The 15925-nt window shown below is 46.9% G+C and overlaps 1 protein-coding gene across 3 annotated transcripts in view; it reads right to left on the minus strand.

The window, feature by feature from the left end:
• Positions 1–15925, minus strand: part of LOC121285033 (protein sel-1 homolog 3-like) — a 104249-nt gene that overhangs the window by 15854 nt on the left and 72470 nt on the right. For all 3 annotated transcript variants that reach the window (XM_041201152.1, XM_041201169.1, XM_041201161.1), the window contains exons 16-21: positions 5462–5589; positions 5287–5370; positions 4354–4444; positions 4164–4242; positions 3973–4082; positions 3735–3862 (exon numbers count right to left, since the gene is read on the minus strand). In XM_041201152.1, coding sequence (XP_041057086.1) covers positions 3735–3862; positions 3973–4082; positions 4164–4242; positions 4354–4444; positions 5287–5370; positions 5462–5589 — 620 coding nt within the window. The remainder of the gene's footprint in view (positions 1–3734; positions 3863–3972; positions 4083–4163; positions 4243–4353; positions 4445–5286; positions 5371–5461; positions 5590–15925) is intronic.

A 15925-nucleotide genomic window follows, 5' to 3' on the forward strand; every position in this document is an offset into this window, starting at 1 on the left:
GAGAAGGTGGTGGTGAGCTGCCTTCTTGAACCACTGCAGTCTATGTGGTATAGGTACACGCACAGTGCTGTTAGGAAGGGAGTTCCAGGATTTTGACCCAGCGACAGTGAAGGAACAGTGATATATTTCCAAGTCAGGACAGTAAGTGACTTGGAGGGGAACTACCAGGTGGTGGTGTTCCCATCTATCTGATGCCCTTGTCTTTCTAGTGGTCGTGGGTTTGCAAGGTGCTGTTGAAGAAGCCTTGGTGAATTCCTGCAGTGGATCTTGTAGATGGTACACACTGCTGCTACTGTGCGTCAGTGGTGGAGGGAGCGAATGTTTGTGGATGTGGTGCCATTCAAGCGGACTGCTTTGTCCTGGATGGTGTCAAGCTTCTTGAGCATTGTTGGAGCTGCACTCATCTAGGCAAGTGGGGACTATTTCATCACACTTATGGCCTGTGCCTTGTAGATGGTGGACAGGCTTTGAGGAGTCAGGTGTTGAGTTACTCATCGCACTATTCCTAGCCTCTGACCTGCTCTTGTAGCCACAGTATTTATATGGCTAGTCCAGTTCAGTTTCTGGTCAGTGGTAACCCCCAGGATGCTGATAGTGGGGGTTTCAGTGATGGTAATGCCATTGAACCTCAAAGGGTGATGGTTGGATTCTCTCTTGTTGGAGATGGTCATTGCCTGATACTTGTGCGGCATGAATGTTACTTGCCACTTGTCAGCCCAAGCCTGGATATTGTCCAGGTCTTGCTGCATTTGGACATGGACTGCTTCAGTATCTAAGGAGTCGTAATCGTTGTGCAATCATCAGTGAACATCCCCACTTCTGACCTTATGATGGAAGGAAGGTCATTAATGAAGCAGCTGAAGATGGGCCAAGGACGCTACCCTGAGGAACTCTTACAGTGATGTCCTGGAGCTGAGATGACTGACCTCCAACAACCACAACCAGCTTCCTTTGTGCTAGGTATGACTCCAACCAGCAGAGAGTTTTCCCCCTAATTCTCACTAACTCCAGTTTTGCTAGGGCTCCTTGATACCACACTTGGTCAAATGCGGCCTTGATTTCAAGGGCAGTCATGCTCACCTCACCTCAGGAGTTCAGCTCTTTTGTCCATACTTGAACCAAGGCTGTAATAAGGTCAGGAGCTGAGTGGCCCTGGCAGAACACAAACTGGGCATCAGTGAGCAGGTTGTTGCTAAGCAAGTGCCACTTGATAGCACTGTTGGTGACCCCTTGCATTACTTTACTGATGATCAACAGTACACTGATGGGGCGCTAATTGGCCAGGTTGGATTTGTCCTGCTTTTTGTGTGCAGGACATACCTGGCCAATTTTCCACATAGCTGGGTAGATGCTAGTGTTGTAGCTATACTGGAATAGCTTGGCTAAGGGCGTGGCAAGTTCTGGAGCACAAGTCTTCAGTACTATTGCAGGAGTATTGTCAGGGCCCATAGCCTTTGCAGTATCCAGTGTCTTCAGCCGTTTCTTGATATCTCGTGGAGCGAATTGAATTGGCTGAAAACTGGCATCTGTGATGCTGGGGACCTCCGGAGGAGGCCGAGATGGATCATCCACTTGGCACTTCTGGCTGAAGATTGTTGTGAATGCTACCGCCTTATCTTTTGCATTGATGTGCTGGGCTCCTCCATCATTGAGGATGGGGATATATGTGGAGCCTCCTCCTCCAGTGAGTTGTTTAATTACCCACCACCATTCACGACTGGATGTGGCAGGACTGCAGAGCTTATATTTGATCCGTTGGTTGTGGGATTGCTTAGCTCTGTCTATCACTTGCTGCTTATGTTGCTGGGCATGCAAGTAGTCCTGTGTTATAGTTTCACCAGGTTGACACCTCATTTTTCGCTATGCCTGGTGCTGCATCTGGCATGCTCTCCTGCACTCTTCATTGAACCAGGGTTGATCCCCTGGCTTGATGGTGATGATAGAGTGGGGGGTATGCCAGGCCATGAGGTTACAGATTATGGATGAGTACAATTCTGCTGCTGCTGATGGCCCTCAGTGCCTCATGGTTGCTCAGTCTGGAGTTGCTAATTCTGTTCGAAATCTGTCTCATTTTGCATGGTGGTAGTGCCACACAACACGATGGAGGGTATCCTCAATGCGATGGTGGGATTTTGACTCCACAATGACTGTGTGGTGGTCACTCCTACCGGTACAGTCATGGACGGATGCATCTGTGGCAGCCAGGATGGCGAGGATGAGGTCAACTATGTTTTTCCCTCTTGCTGGTTCCCTCACCACCTGCCGCAGACCCAGTCTAGCAGCTATAACCTTTAGGATTATCAGGATCTCATGGCTACCCTCCCCCCACCCTGTTGAAACTGGCTGACACTGAGTACAGTATCTGCAAAATGGCACACTGACTGCAGCTGGTATTTTTGACCTCTACCTATCTCTGTTCCTGCTCCCGGTGAGACCTGAAAATTCAGCCCTTTTATTCAGACTATAAAAATTATTAATTCTGGTATTGTTGTGCTCAGCTCTTGTCTTTATATCTTCTTGCAGCCTGACTGACATGACCTTTGCCAATGACCTTTGTTCCATCATAAAAGCCAGAACTGGGGATGTTCACTGATTGCAGTGTTCAGTTCCATTTGCCAAAAATGAAGCAGTCCATGCTCACACACAGCAAGACCTGGACAACATTCAGAATAGTGTGTGATAAGTAGAAAGTAACATTCATGTCATACAAATGCCAGGCAATGACCATCTCAACAAGAGGAAGTCTATCCACCTCCCCTGGACTTTCAATGGCATTAGCATCATCAAAGCCCCCACAAACACCCTAAGGGTTATAATCAATGAGAAACTTAACTAGACCAGCCACATAATTAGTGTGGCTGCAAGAGTGGGTCAGACATTGAGTACTGTGCGGTGAGTGACTCACCTTCTAACTACTCAAAGCCTGTCCACCATCTAAATTCACTGTCAGGACTGTGATCGGATACTGTCTAATTGCTTAGGTGAATGCAACTCAAACAACACTAAAGAAACTTGACACTACCTAAGACAAATCAGCCTGCTTGATTGGCATCCCATTCACCACCTTAAACATTCATCCCCTCCACAACCAACGCACAATGGCGGCACTTAATACTATTTACAAGATGCACCACACGACCTCACCAAGATCTTTTCAACAGAACCTCCAAAACTTGTGACCTCTACCACCTATACAAATAAAGTCAGCAGGTGCATGGGAACACCATCACCTGCAAGTTCCCCCTTAAGCCGTTCACCATCCTGACTTGGAAATATATCGCTGTTCCTTCACTATCTGGGCAAAATCCTGGAATCCAGAATAACGGCACTATGGAAGGTATCTTCACCCTACGGATTGCAGCGGTTCAAGGCTGTGGTTCACCAATGTTTTCTCAAGGGCAATAAATGCTGGCTTTCCATGTTCATATCCCATTTTAATGAATAAAAAACAGACATTGAATATTCTTGGTATTTTCTATTTTCATTTGAGATTTCTTGAGCTCATGATATTTCTTTCTATCTCAATATTTTCCTGGGTTGGGTTGATAATGTGCCACATGTTGCAACCACCCATTGTTATTGATTGATGTGAAGATGAACTTGAACGTGAAGATGAAACCACTGCACAGAGTTTCAGGTTACTATTCACATTACTAAAAGTGACATAATACTAAACAGTTTGATTAGTCGCTGAAATCAAAATGGATTGTGTTTTTAAGGGCATTTTCCTTTACCTCTCATAAAGCTCCAGCAGGATTGAGAAGTTGTTGAAGTGGTTTGGTGTGCCTAGGTTCAGGAGATCTAAAATTCTTTCTGGTATGTGAAAACCCTCCTCTACCAGCAAGCCCAGGTTATAAAATGCCTGTTGAAAGGCAAATGAGAAACATTACGGATGAATAATGTATTAAGCCATATATAATTTGCTGGATTGTGATAAACTGGTCCAACAACTAGAACAGCACCAATACTCACTTGAGAATAATTCAATAAGGCTGCAGAGGTGTACATCTCAATTGATTGCATGATGTCTCTTTTATGGTTCTTGTCACCATAATAGTAGTAATCTCCCATTTTTGTTAAAACTGAAAGTTACACACAAGTAAGAAATGGGTTAGTGCATTGCTACTTACTGATTTCAGGTCAGATCTGCACAGTATACATACCAAAAGGATGTGTCGTCTGCTGAAAAGCTGATAAATTATAATATCTCCAGGTATAGTCAACACTGTTGCTTGTGAGCTCCTAATCAGAAGAAACATGAAGGTAAATTTTAATAACTGTTCCTAAAAATTAATAAGGTAAGCCATGAATTTTCAACAGAAGCTGTCAAAGTTGAAGTTAACAGTTACTCACTGGGTGTTCTTCACAGAGATAGGCAACATTTGTCTGTGATGTTTCAATTCCTGTTTCTGCTGTGGCAAGGAAATACAGCAGGGCTTCATTCCTAAGTAGTTGAGATTATAGTTTTGAAAAAATAAACATTGCATCAGTAACTATCTGACCCATTTGAAATTAGACACTAAATAAAATAGTTTAAACATGAGCATTATGCAATTATGCAGATTCAACAACTGACATTCTGCATTAGCAATAATGAGCAGTGCAAAATGAGACTTGAGAAGTATGTCATATAATTTTCAGAAAACATTGGCACAAATCCTTCTGGCTCCCAATTCAGCAGCAGTGCTGATACTATTTACAGCTTCAATGATAATAAAAAGATTGGGTGTGAAAATGTGACACAAAAGATCAGATTGAAAATCAATTTAAGTACAATGCAACTAGTCGCCAATTTTTACCTTACTACAATATATTGAAATGCAAGTGAATTTACCAAATTATACAATTTTATAGTGAGTGACAATATACAGTAGGTAAAAATGTGCATGGGACATCCAAGGAAATAATTAATTCTTGGTATATACCTTAGTTCTCAATTTCTGCACAGTGCCAACAAATATTAAGAGTGGGATACAATATTGTTTCAATGTTAAAGTTTATTTAGGCACACTCTATCTCTAATATATAAATTCATGTATACAAATAGTCTTGCATATGCCCTGTAGGTGTCACTTTCTTCATGTCACACTGTTGACAACCGCCCTATTATCATAAAACAGCATATTATCTGATTAATTGTGAGTAATGCCATGGGAGATCTGCTGGCAGTAATTAAATTTACTTCCTACAATAGACAAGAAACAAAGAAACAAAATTGAATTGCAATCTTGGAACAGTGTAGTATTTACAATCACTGGGATTTGTGGACACAGCTCTTAAGCTTACCAGGATTTCTGAAGATAGGCATGCATAGCTTTTCTCATAATATAACCCAAAAACCCATTGTGTTCAGCAACAAATCTGGCCCAGCTGTCATGGGAAAAACACAAAAAACTGTGACTTTTAGGTAGTTGTTTACAATTAAAGTTTGCTAAGAAAGAACATGAAATAAACATCTTACAGGACTGCCTTTTTGGGGTTGTGTGGAATAGATTCAAAGTTTCCTGTACTCCAATAAAAGGAGCAGCGGATTATACTTTCAAAGTGTCCCCCAGATCCAGCTTTATAGTAATATTGAAATGCTTCAGTCTAATAAGGAAAGAACATAAAATAAATGTAATTTTAATAAACATAATCCATATAGAGCAATTTGCTTAGACAGTGGCGGGATTTTCCTTGGAGCCCTGCAAAATTGTCAGAATTGCAACGGAAACCCATTGGATGAACAAGAACAGGGTTTGAACCACACTTCTGGCTAAGTTATGGTAGTGAAGAGGGAGATGCTCTGAGGAAATTCCTGAACAAGGTCTGGACTGTGTCCAGATGTTACAACATAATAATTCACACGAGTAAAACAAGGGCATATAAAAGTAATCAGAGCCCAAGTGATTATATTGTAGCCCATTCATCTATTATAGAATATACACTAACACTTGCAATTATCTAATGCCTTTCATGTAGTAAAACATCCTAGGGGCATTAGCAAACAAAATTTGACTCAGCCACATAAGGAGATATTAGGGCAGATGACCAAAAGCTTGGGCACAGAGGTAGGTTTTAAAAAACATTTTAAAGGGTGGGTTGGAGGCAATGGGAGGGGAGAGAGAGGGAAGGAGAGAGGGGGAGAGAATTGAAGAGGTGGAGAGATTTAAGGTTCTGGCAGCTGAAGGCACCAGCAACATGATAGAGCAATTAAAAACCAGGGTGCGCAAAAGGTCAGAATCGGAGCAGTGCACAGATCTCAGAAAGGTTGTGGGGCAGGAGCAGGTTGCAGAGATAGGGAGGGGAAAGGTCACAGAATGATTTGAAAACAAAGAGGAGGGCTTTAAAGTGGGGGCATCGCTGGACTGGGAACCAATTTAAGTCAATGAGCACAGGGCTGATGGATAAATGACATTTGGTGTGAGTTAGGATACAGGCAGCAGAGATTTGAATAAGCTCAAATTTATGTTTTGAGATGAGACTGAGCCAGGAGTGTACTGCCAGTAGGCAGTATTGGTGATCAAGCAGATATATAGTCAAAAGCTGATCTCAGTGCCAAATATAGCATAAAGATTGAGAATGGTTAGGGTTAGCTTCAGACAGTTGTCAAGGAGAGGAAAGGAGTCAATGGCTTGAGAAGGGAGTTTGAGGGGGGATCGTAGACCTTGTAATGGAATTGTCCCAGAATTGCACTAAGTGTGGTAGCGGGCGTGAAAAACAACATTTTACCCGTTGGCTGCAATGGCGGGTTTTCATGTCTTATTATCCACTTCCCGCCTCATTAATTATGCAGTCACAGGAAACATGCCATCTCTCTGGCAGGTGGCCTCTGAATTGCCCACCATGCTGTTTTCACTCTGGGTGAAATAGCTAAACTGCAGCCGCGCACACACTTCTCAATGTTTGCAGCCCAGGACTGCTCCAGTGACGACATGGCCCTGAAAGCCAAGAAGAGTTCAGTGGTCCGTCACTGGAATGCCTTTCAGAGGCCCATCGTGATGTCCTCCACCCTTGTTCTGGCCGTAAGAGGTCAAGCAATCTCACTACTCCAGCCTGGGAGTGGGTGGCAGTGGTGGTCAGTGCCAATGCTGCACAGAAGAGGTTGACCATCCAGCGCAGAAAGAGGATCACTCTAAACTTACATTCTCAAGGCCATCAACATTCACTGGCATCTCACTCACTGCCAGCTCAAGGGACAGCACCAATCACTCTCTAACACACACACTTTCCATCCGGCTTCATCTCCTCTGGGAGCGGGTGATTCAGCCCATGGTTTTTTTCTCCCCAATATTTTGTTGGAGGAAATTTCTGCTCACCCAGTACTGGGTGTCAAATAGATATTCACAGATTTTTTCTTATTTTCAATTAAGATTCACATCTTACGGCAGTAATTCTCAAACTGGGCTCTGCACTCTCCTGGAGGTCGATAGAGACTTTCCAGGGGGTTTGTGAACTAAATTGCCTATGCACAAGTTTCACGTGAAATATATTGTGTGGAATTTTACGAGCCCACAGGCAGCGGATGTGATAGGTGCTGGGCGCGGAAAATATGGCGTGACCTGCTTCATGACGGCATGAAGGCAGGTTGCAATTGTCCACTCCGCGTTTCCCGCCATCGGTTGGCAGGGAGCTAATTGTAATACATCAGCATATAATTAAACAGCCATCCTACCAGGCTCTTGGAACCCCACCGTATCGTCCGTCCACGTCAGTAGGAAAGCCCAGCGACGTGTTTCACAACAACACATGGGCGACATGCACTTGGCGGCCTTCACTTAGGCGGAACTGAGGTGAGTGAGCAGCAGCTTTCTCCACAGCTCATCTGTAATTTACAGAGGGAGGGGGGTGGCAACTGATGCCTGGCCCCAGAGGCAACTCTGTGGTTGGTGGTTGAGGGGAGGGCAGGGGTGTCCGGGGGCAAGTGCTGGCCAGCCTTGGAGGTGACCGTTGTCAGCGGCGGGGTGGGTGGGCCTGATCACAAGCTGACCTGGCACTGTATCTCACGCACAGGCAATCAAGGTGGAGGTCAGGGTAAGTGAGGGAAGAGGCCACACATTAGGGACACCTGTATAAACTGACCATTTCTCTGCAACTGAGACAGATCAGGCACAGCCACAGTGATATGATTGGGGCCGGGCTCCTAGTCTTCCCGCCCATGCAAGCAAGATGGAGGCACCGACAGGCCACCAAGTGCTCAGTACCTTACCCCGCCCCACCCCAACCCCCGGCACAGAATTTGAGTCCGCCACCACTTGGACCACGGAGCAGTTGGACTGCACATGTTGTACAATCTCCTCGCCAACGCTGGCCATGTAGCAGTCACTGCTGGAGGTGCTCACAGCCCCTTGTAATCTCAGCATCCCGGTTTGGACCAGTGTCCCCAACGTGGCAGGTTGACAGGGCAGCCATGCAGCGCACTCATCTCTGGCCGTGCGAGGGGTGACCAGCACTCTCCAGGAAGCGTTAAGGGGCAGTCACACAGGGCCAGGAAAGGTGCTAAGTACAGCCATGATAACTACGTCTCTCTCTCTTTCATGCTGCAGGAGTACCATGTCAGGATCATGGATCCTGGTGACCTGGCTGTATGCTTGATGGCCCTACAGAGACCGTAGAAGATGGAGGAGACACTGACTGAGGCTCCTGGCTGCGCAAAGGCAGGAGCAGCAACCTCATGAAGAAGGGTCAGCAGGGGCTCCCGCACACGCTACCCAGGAACGACTGCGAGCTGTGGCCTAGCGACACCCAGGGTCTATAGACACCGCCTGCCAATCCTGCAGATGACTGAGAACTTGTAATGCCCATGACCGCACATGTCTAGGGACCTGGTGGCTCACATCTGCCACTTACTGCAGGACTTGGCGCCAAGGGGACATGGAGGGCATCCACTGCCAGTGGCTGTGAAAGTGACTGCGGTGCTCAGTTTCTATGCTAGTGGCTCATTTCAGGGCTCCACAGGTGACCCCTGTGGGATTTCACAAGCCACCACCCACAAATGCATCCATGGAGTCACGGATGCCATCTTCTTCATGGCACACAACTTTGTGCATTTCACGTGGGACCGGGACAGCCAGGATGCAAGAGCCATTGGATTCACCCTGATCACAGTATTCCCACAGGTGCAGGGTGCGATTGACTGCACTCATGTGGTGCTCAGGTCTCCATTGATCCACTTGGCGGACTTTATCAATCGCAAGGGCTTCCACTCACTGACCGTGCAGCTGGTAATGTGACCATCAGAAACGCATCCTGCAGATATGCACACGGTTTCCAGGGAGTGTGCATGATGCCTACATTCTGAGTCACTCGCAGACGCCTGCAGTCTTCCAGGGTCCACAGAGGCTACAGGGTTGGCTCCTTGGGACAAGGGCTACCTGCAGCGGTTGTGGCTGATGACACCCGTGTGGCGGCTTCAGACTGCAGCAAAGCGACTCTATAATGAGGCTTATGCTGCAGCTCACAACCTGGTGGAGCAGACCATCAGGATGCTGAAGATTCAGTTCCAGTGCCTGGACCGATCTGGTGGAGCCCAGCAATACAGTCCACAGAGGGTGTCACGCATCATTGTCGCCTGCTGTGCCCTTTACAACCTGGTGCTGCAACGAGGAGAGGAGCTAGCTGCATGTCTCCTCCGATGAGGATGCCGCCGACGGGGATGAGGGTGAGGGGGTCCTCAGTGGTGACGACGACGGGGATGAGGCTCTCGCACTGGCTAGATGAGGACAGCGTGCTCAGGAGGCACTCATAGTTGCAAGATTTGTGGAGGACGATGACAACATACAGTGAGGTGTCCTCATAGATCCTCACGTCACAGTTGTTTGACACATTTGACTCCAGTCTGGATTATCGCAGCACCAATACCCTCTGTGAGAATGCTCCTGTCATGGAGCTACAGTGGAGGCCCTAATAGTTGCTTGATCGCAGGAGGATGATGACAACATGCAGTGAGGACACTCCATAGAACTTCATATAGCCTCTGAGAATGAGTGACTCCTGTCTGGCCGAGGGCAGCTCGCTTGCGCACCATGATCAGGGCCATCTAAGAGTCGCAGCCATGAAAGTTTAGACGCATCTGATACTGTGTACGCCTTCAGCACCTCACACCTTCATAAGCACTCTAACAGCACTGTGGGTGTACCTACACCACATGGACTGCAGGGGTTCAAGAAGGCAGCTCACCACCATCTTCTCAAGGGCAACTAGGGATGGGTAATAAATGCTGGCCCAACCAGCAAAGCCCACATCCCATGATTGAATTAAAAAAAAAGCTGGTGCACAGCATCACTGGTCACAGATGCTGAAGAGATGGGGGCCAGCTCCACTTTAAAGGTGCTGAGAGCACACAGAGAGAATGATGGAACTCTGTGGCGCCTGCCCACTACATTCTGGCAAGGCGCAGGCATCAGTAATGTTTCCTGGGAGTGTGAGGCTGGACCATCACTGTGGTCTGAAGGCTGCACAGAGCACAGGGAAGAGGCCCTGGACTGAGACACCTGCCTTTTATCTTGTACAGAAAGGTTTCACATCAGAGTGACAAGAAAGCTGCTCATCAGAACAAGGAGCCACAGGCATGGAGACATTCTTAGGAGTTTATTGACAATAGTGAACAGTATGTACAAGTGATCAACACCCATGCCCAGGCTGTGCAACTACTTTTACCTAACTTTCCTAACTCTGCCGCTGGGTCTTGGTGCTCCCCAGTCATCCATAGCACAGGTGGAGACAGCCTGCTGACTGTGATGCCCTGACTCTGATGACTTTAGCGGGTGTCCGCTCTTGAGCCAAGACTTGTAGGGCCCTGGTCTGCTTTTGGGGTCCTGTTTTGTGGCAGTGGCTCCCTCCTCGGCCTACGAAGCTGGAGCTGCGGAGGTCACAGAAAGAGAGGGTTGGGATTGGCCGGGCTCTCCCAGAGTCACCTAGGTGGATGGCCCTGGAGAGTGGGCCTGCTGATCCTCCTCCCTATGGGTGCCTGAGGGCCCGTGGTTCACTCCATGAGTGGAAGGAGTAGCTGGAGTGAGATCGATCTGCCCAGCAACCTTCTCACATGCACACTGTTCGAGGCCAACTATGGCATCAGTGATAGACTTAAGCCCATGCAGCAGTGCAGGGGTGCCATCCTGGACCAAGGTCTCCATGGCAGTTGCCATCCTGCCAGTGTTGACTTCGGTGTGTTGCAATGCCGGCACTATCACCTCAGCCTGAACACGGACGGACTCCTCCATTGTGCCTTGCAATCTGATGAGTGCAGCGGACATCCCCTCCTGATGTTCCCAGGCCATGACATACACTAACAAACCCATCACACATCCACAGGGCTCTCACTCACTGCCAAACAGGTGGAGGGATGCTGGAGATCAGAGTTCTGACAGAATTTTAAAACAGAACCATTCAGCTGGCTGGTGATGACCGAAACAGGTCCTGTGCTGATGGTGAGGTCGGCGTTGCTCTACCAAATGAGGATCGAGCAGTGCAACATCCATCAGACAACCATGCCGTGAGTGAACTGTGCCATGATCGAGTCCAGAGGCTCATCATCTGACACGGACTCAGCAACGTTCTGGCCTCCAACAATCCTCTGAGTGCTGGGAACCTGGGAAGTCCCTGCCTCCACCTCCTGTGGATCAGAAAGTGTGATGTGCTCACCAGATTGTGATCCCAAGGCTACTCGAAAGCAACGCCCCACCGAGGTGTGTATCTGTGTGCTGGTGGAGGGTGTGGGTGAGCGCTGTGATGGGTCCTCAGGGAGGGTGCCTTCAGATTCCTCTTCAGGGCTTTCTTCAGGGCTTGGTTGGAGGCCCTGGGTCATGGACTCTGTCGGCTGTTTGGCAGATGCACCTGCGAAGGCAAGGGGAGATAATTAATGCATGGCAGTGGCCTGTGAAAGAGGACACGTCACTCACGGCATGGTTGTCTGATGGATGTTGCACTGCTCGATCCTCATTTGGTAGAGCAGCACTGACCTCACCATCAGCACAGGACCTGTTTCGGTCATCACCAGCCAGCTGGATGGCTCTGTTTTAAAATTCTGTCAGAACTCTGATCTCCAGCATCCCTCCACCTATCTGGCAGTGAGAGCCCTGTGGATGTGTGATGGGTTTGTTAGTGTGTGAGTTGGGAGTGATAAAAGAGTGACTTACCCTGGAGGAATGGAGGAGATCATTCGTCCTTTTGCGGTACTGGGTGGCTGTCCTCCTCTGCAGGGTGTTGGCACTGACTACCACTGCCATCGCCTCCCATGCTGAGTTGGTGACTTTGCTGCCCATCCTGCGGCCAGAGTGGGGGTAGAACACATCCCGGCTGGCCTTCACAGCTTCCAGCAGTCGCCCGAGGGGCCCCTCGTTGAAGTGAGAGGGCTGCAGTCTCTTTTTCTTGTGTGGCCATTTCTTCTGGCAGCGGTGGTGAGCTGGTGGTGATGAGCGCTTTGCTGGCGACTGCCTTTTAAAGATGGTGGCCAGAGAGATGCAACAGTGGGGTGATGGTGGGCGGGCGAATGAGAGCCTGCTAGCCATGGAAACAGCATGTATCATGGGAGTGAATAAATACAGAGGCGGGTTCAGAACGATATGGCGTGAAAACTCGCCAATTTCGTCAGTGGGTAGGACTCCACTTTACCCACCTGCTACCGCACTTAATGCAATTCTAGGAAAATTCAGCCCATTGAAATAAAAATGTTTCTAACCAGAGACTCATTCAATAATAATAAATTAAGTGCTATGAACACCAGTAATAACCTTCTCATCACCAATCTTCACAGACACCATGGGTGGAATCTTATGCCTCCGCAGGAGGTAAGGGAGGAGTTGGGAGGGCCTGAAAATTTGTCAAATTGGTCATTGTCAAACATTATAAGTAGACACTGAAGTGGGATGCAGGCACAACCATCTCACTGATACCTGCAAGTAAATACCTGTTATATTAAAAGCATTATTAAAGCACATTTTATGTGCAGCACTTTCAGAAGTATTGTACAGTGTTGTAGTTTAAATGGGAGGTCAGTGATTACTAATCCATTTGAAAAGATGTCCTTCAACCAGTAAAGTTTGAGAACCCTTTGATAAATGGAAAAATCTGCGGCTGGCTGGCCATGACTAGCAGATGTAAAGATGGGCCAGAATTTTCTAGCCCCATTGCTCCGGGGACGGGGTTGTAAAATGTAGCGAGCCATTCTAAACTCCATTGACTTTGGTGGGATTGTAAAATCTCACTAACGTGAAATTCTGCCTATGGATGCACGCTGAGATTTTCCTGCTATGCACATTATTCGTTAATGAAATGGACGAGGGTACCTTCTGTAATACAAAATGATATCAAGTTACAAGGAAATCTGAAGATCTTTAAAGACATTGACAATCATAGAAGGGGTTTTTGTGAACTAAGGAAGTGGGTCAAAGAATGGTACAAGGATTTAATGTTGAAAATGTGCAGTTTTGTTCAGAGAAGCTCAACCATTCCATATCATTTAAAAGCCCACCTTTTTGCAGAGGACACATCAAACAACAAAGGGATAGATAGGTTATCTGTATTGCAAAAGAAATCATGAAACAGGTGCACACCATGGCCCAGGTCTACTGGTTAGCATCGATGTTGCATGAATTGCTGCTGCCTGTGAAGATTTCCGTGATCCGACTGTTTTGCACACTTTCATCGGAACTTCCAATTCCAGCAGCAGCAGCAATGGGTCAGCGCTGCCACCCCTGCAGAAGGCTAACAAGCGCAGGAGAAGATAGATGAGGAGAAGACATGCCCCCTTTTTACGACATATTCAAGTGGTTTTTGAAGGTCTTTCAGTTGGCGAGTGAGTGGGGGAATGGATGAGTGCATGGGCGCATATGTAGGCATGGGTGAGTGTGCGCGCCTGGGTGAGTGGATGAGTGGGTGAGCGGGTGGGTGAGCGGGTGGGTGAGCGGGTGGGTGAGCGGGTGGGTGAGCGGGTGGATGGCTGAGTGCGTGGGTGGGCGAGTGGGCAAGCGTCGCGTGGGTGAGCGGATGGGGTGAGCGTGTGGGGGAGTGGATGAGTGTATGGCTGGGTGGGTGAGTAGGTAAGTGAGTGGATGAGTGAGCAGTCAGATTGGTGGTGGGGGAGTAGTCGGGTTGGGTCAGGGGGTATGGCGGTGGGAGAGAGTTTCAGCTCGGGTGAAGGTAGGGGTAGTTACTTTGGCAGGCTGGTGGTGGGTAGTCAGGTTGAGTAGAGCGGTAGTGATTGGTGGTGGGAGGAAGTGTCAGTTTGGGTCGGTAGGGGTGATGGTGGGAGTGTGTATCAGCTCGGGTCAAGGGGCTAGTTAGATTGGGTGGGTTATTGGTAGTGGGAGAGATAGTCGGGTCGGGGAATGGGTAGTCAGGTTGGGTCAGGTCGGTGGGGTTTAGTGGTGGGATTGAGTGTTGGGTTGGGTTATCGGGGGCGATGGTGGGAGAGAGATTCAGGTTGGTCAAGGTGGAGGTGGGTGGTGGTGGGAGAAAGGGTAAGGACGGGGGGGATGAAGATTTGGGCCAATACCTATTAGTAGAGGAAAGGAAATTAGATTTAGCTATAAGTATTTCATCACTGTGAAGTATTATCAAATCCTAACTGTGAAATGCAACTTATGGCTATTGTATAAATTGCAACTAGCTATTTTAATCTGACATGGAGCATTATGAGGCAACAAGTGAATGACTATATGCAATTTTGGGCACTCTGCCATCAAAAGGACATTGATACATAAAAGAGGGCTCAAGAAGGTACAGAAGATACCACTGGTAGAATTTCAGGTATAATCTTATTCAATGGTGCAGCAGTCTCAAGGGCCCGTATGACCTACTCCGGTCCCCATTTCTTATATTCTTATGCCAGTTATACCACTTATATTGCTGAAGCTTGTCAGGAAGATATAATACATCTCATAATGTTATTGGAATTTATTGTAAAATAGTGGTATCTGTGTCTACATACATATATGTGTGTGTGTGTGACTTAGTTGAATTAAAGGCAGCTGGTCTGAAGGCTTTGATGTAAACATGGGGCAAGTTTATAACGTAAGTTGTAAAAGGACATTTGCATTTAAAAAAAAAACAGATTTGATTGTTTTCAAAGGAGGGGTGAAGTGTGTCACCTAGCCAAGTGAAGTTTAGAAACAGTATGTTTATTTTTCCCAAAGGTTACTGGTAAAACTTAGTGCTATGAGAGATTTTTATTATCAGAAAGATAAAGTCCAAAGACATAGTGAAACAATGGGAATTTTCATTCAAAAGAGAAAATGTGACAAAGGAGTGAAGGCTGTGGTTAAAGATCGGCATCGTAAGATCTTACGAGTGTGAAAAGCCTTCAGCATGTTTCTTTGCCTGGGTCTTCTAAAATCTGTGTGTCTTACTGTTGCCTTAACAAAACCATAACTAGGATTCAGATTAAGTGGGGGATTTAGAAGTTATCATAGTAGTAAATCTATGTTTAAAATAATTTCTCTTATTAATAAATGTTTAATGTAGTTTTGTAAAAACCTATAAGATTTGGTGGTCTTATTACAACTGAATTCGAGGCACACATCTTGAAATTTATATGAATTGCACAAGTTGTGGTAGTTGTTTCAAGTTTCCCTTTGGGATTTGAACAACTCGGCATTTACCATTGGCTGTGCCATAACAAGCTGTAGTGATGCTCTCCGTGTTAATTTTAAGAGAATGTGACAAAACACCTCAAGGAGCTTTGGTTTTGCAACTATTGCATTTTAACTGTGACATGCGGGCATGCGCACTCCAGCACTTTGCCTGGCCAGAGTGTCATGGATAGTCTCAATTGCTCCAAGTGAGTTCTAACTTTAAGCTGGAACCTACAACTAGAGTAACTATGGAGAGTCGGTAATGGGACATAGGTTTAAGATAATTGTCAAAAAATTCAGGTGACAAATCAGGATTTTAAAAAAAAAACGCAGTGAGTTATGATGATGTGGAAAGCATTGCCTGAAAAGGTGAT

The sequence above is a fragment of the Carcharodon carcharias genome, chromosome 1 (assembly GCF_017639515.1).
Source record: "Carcharodon carcharias isolate sCarCar2 chromosome 1, sCarCar2.pri, whole genome shotgun sequence".
NCBI classification, from domain to species: domain Eukaryota; kingdom Metazoa; phylum Chordata; class Chondrichthyes; order Lamniformes; family Lamnidae; genus Carcharodon; species Carcharodon carcharias.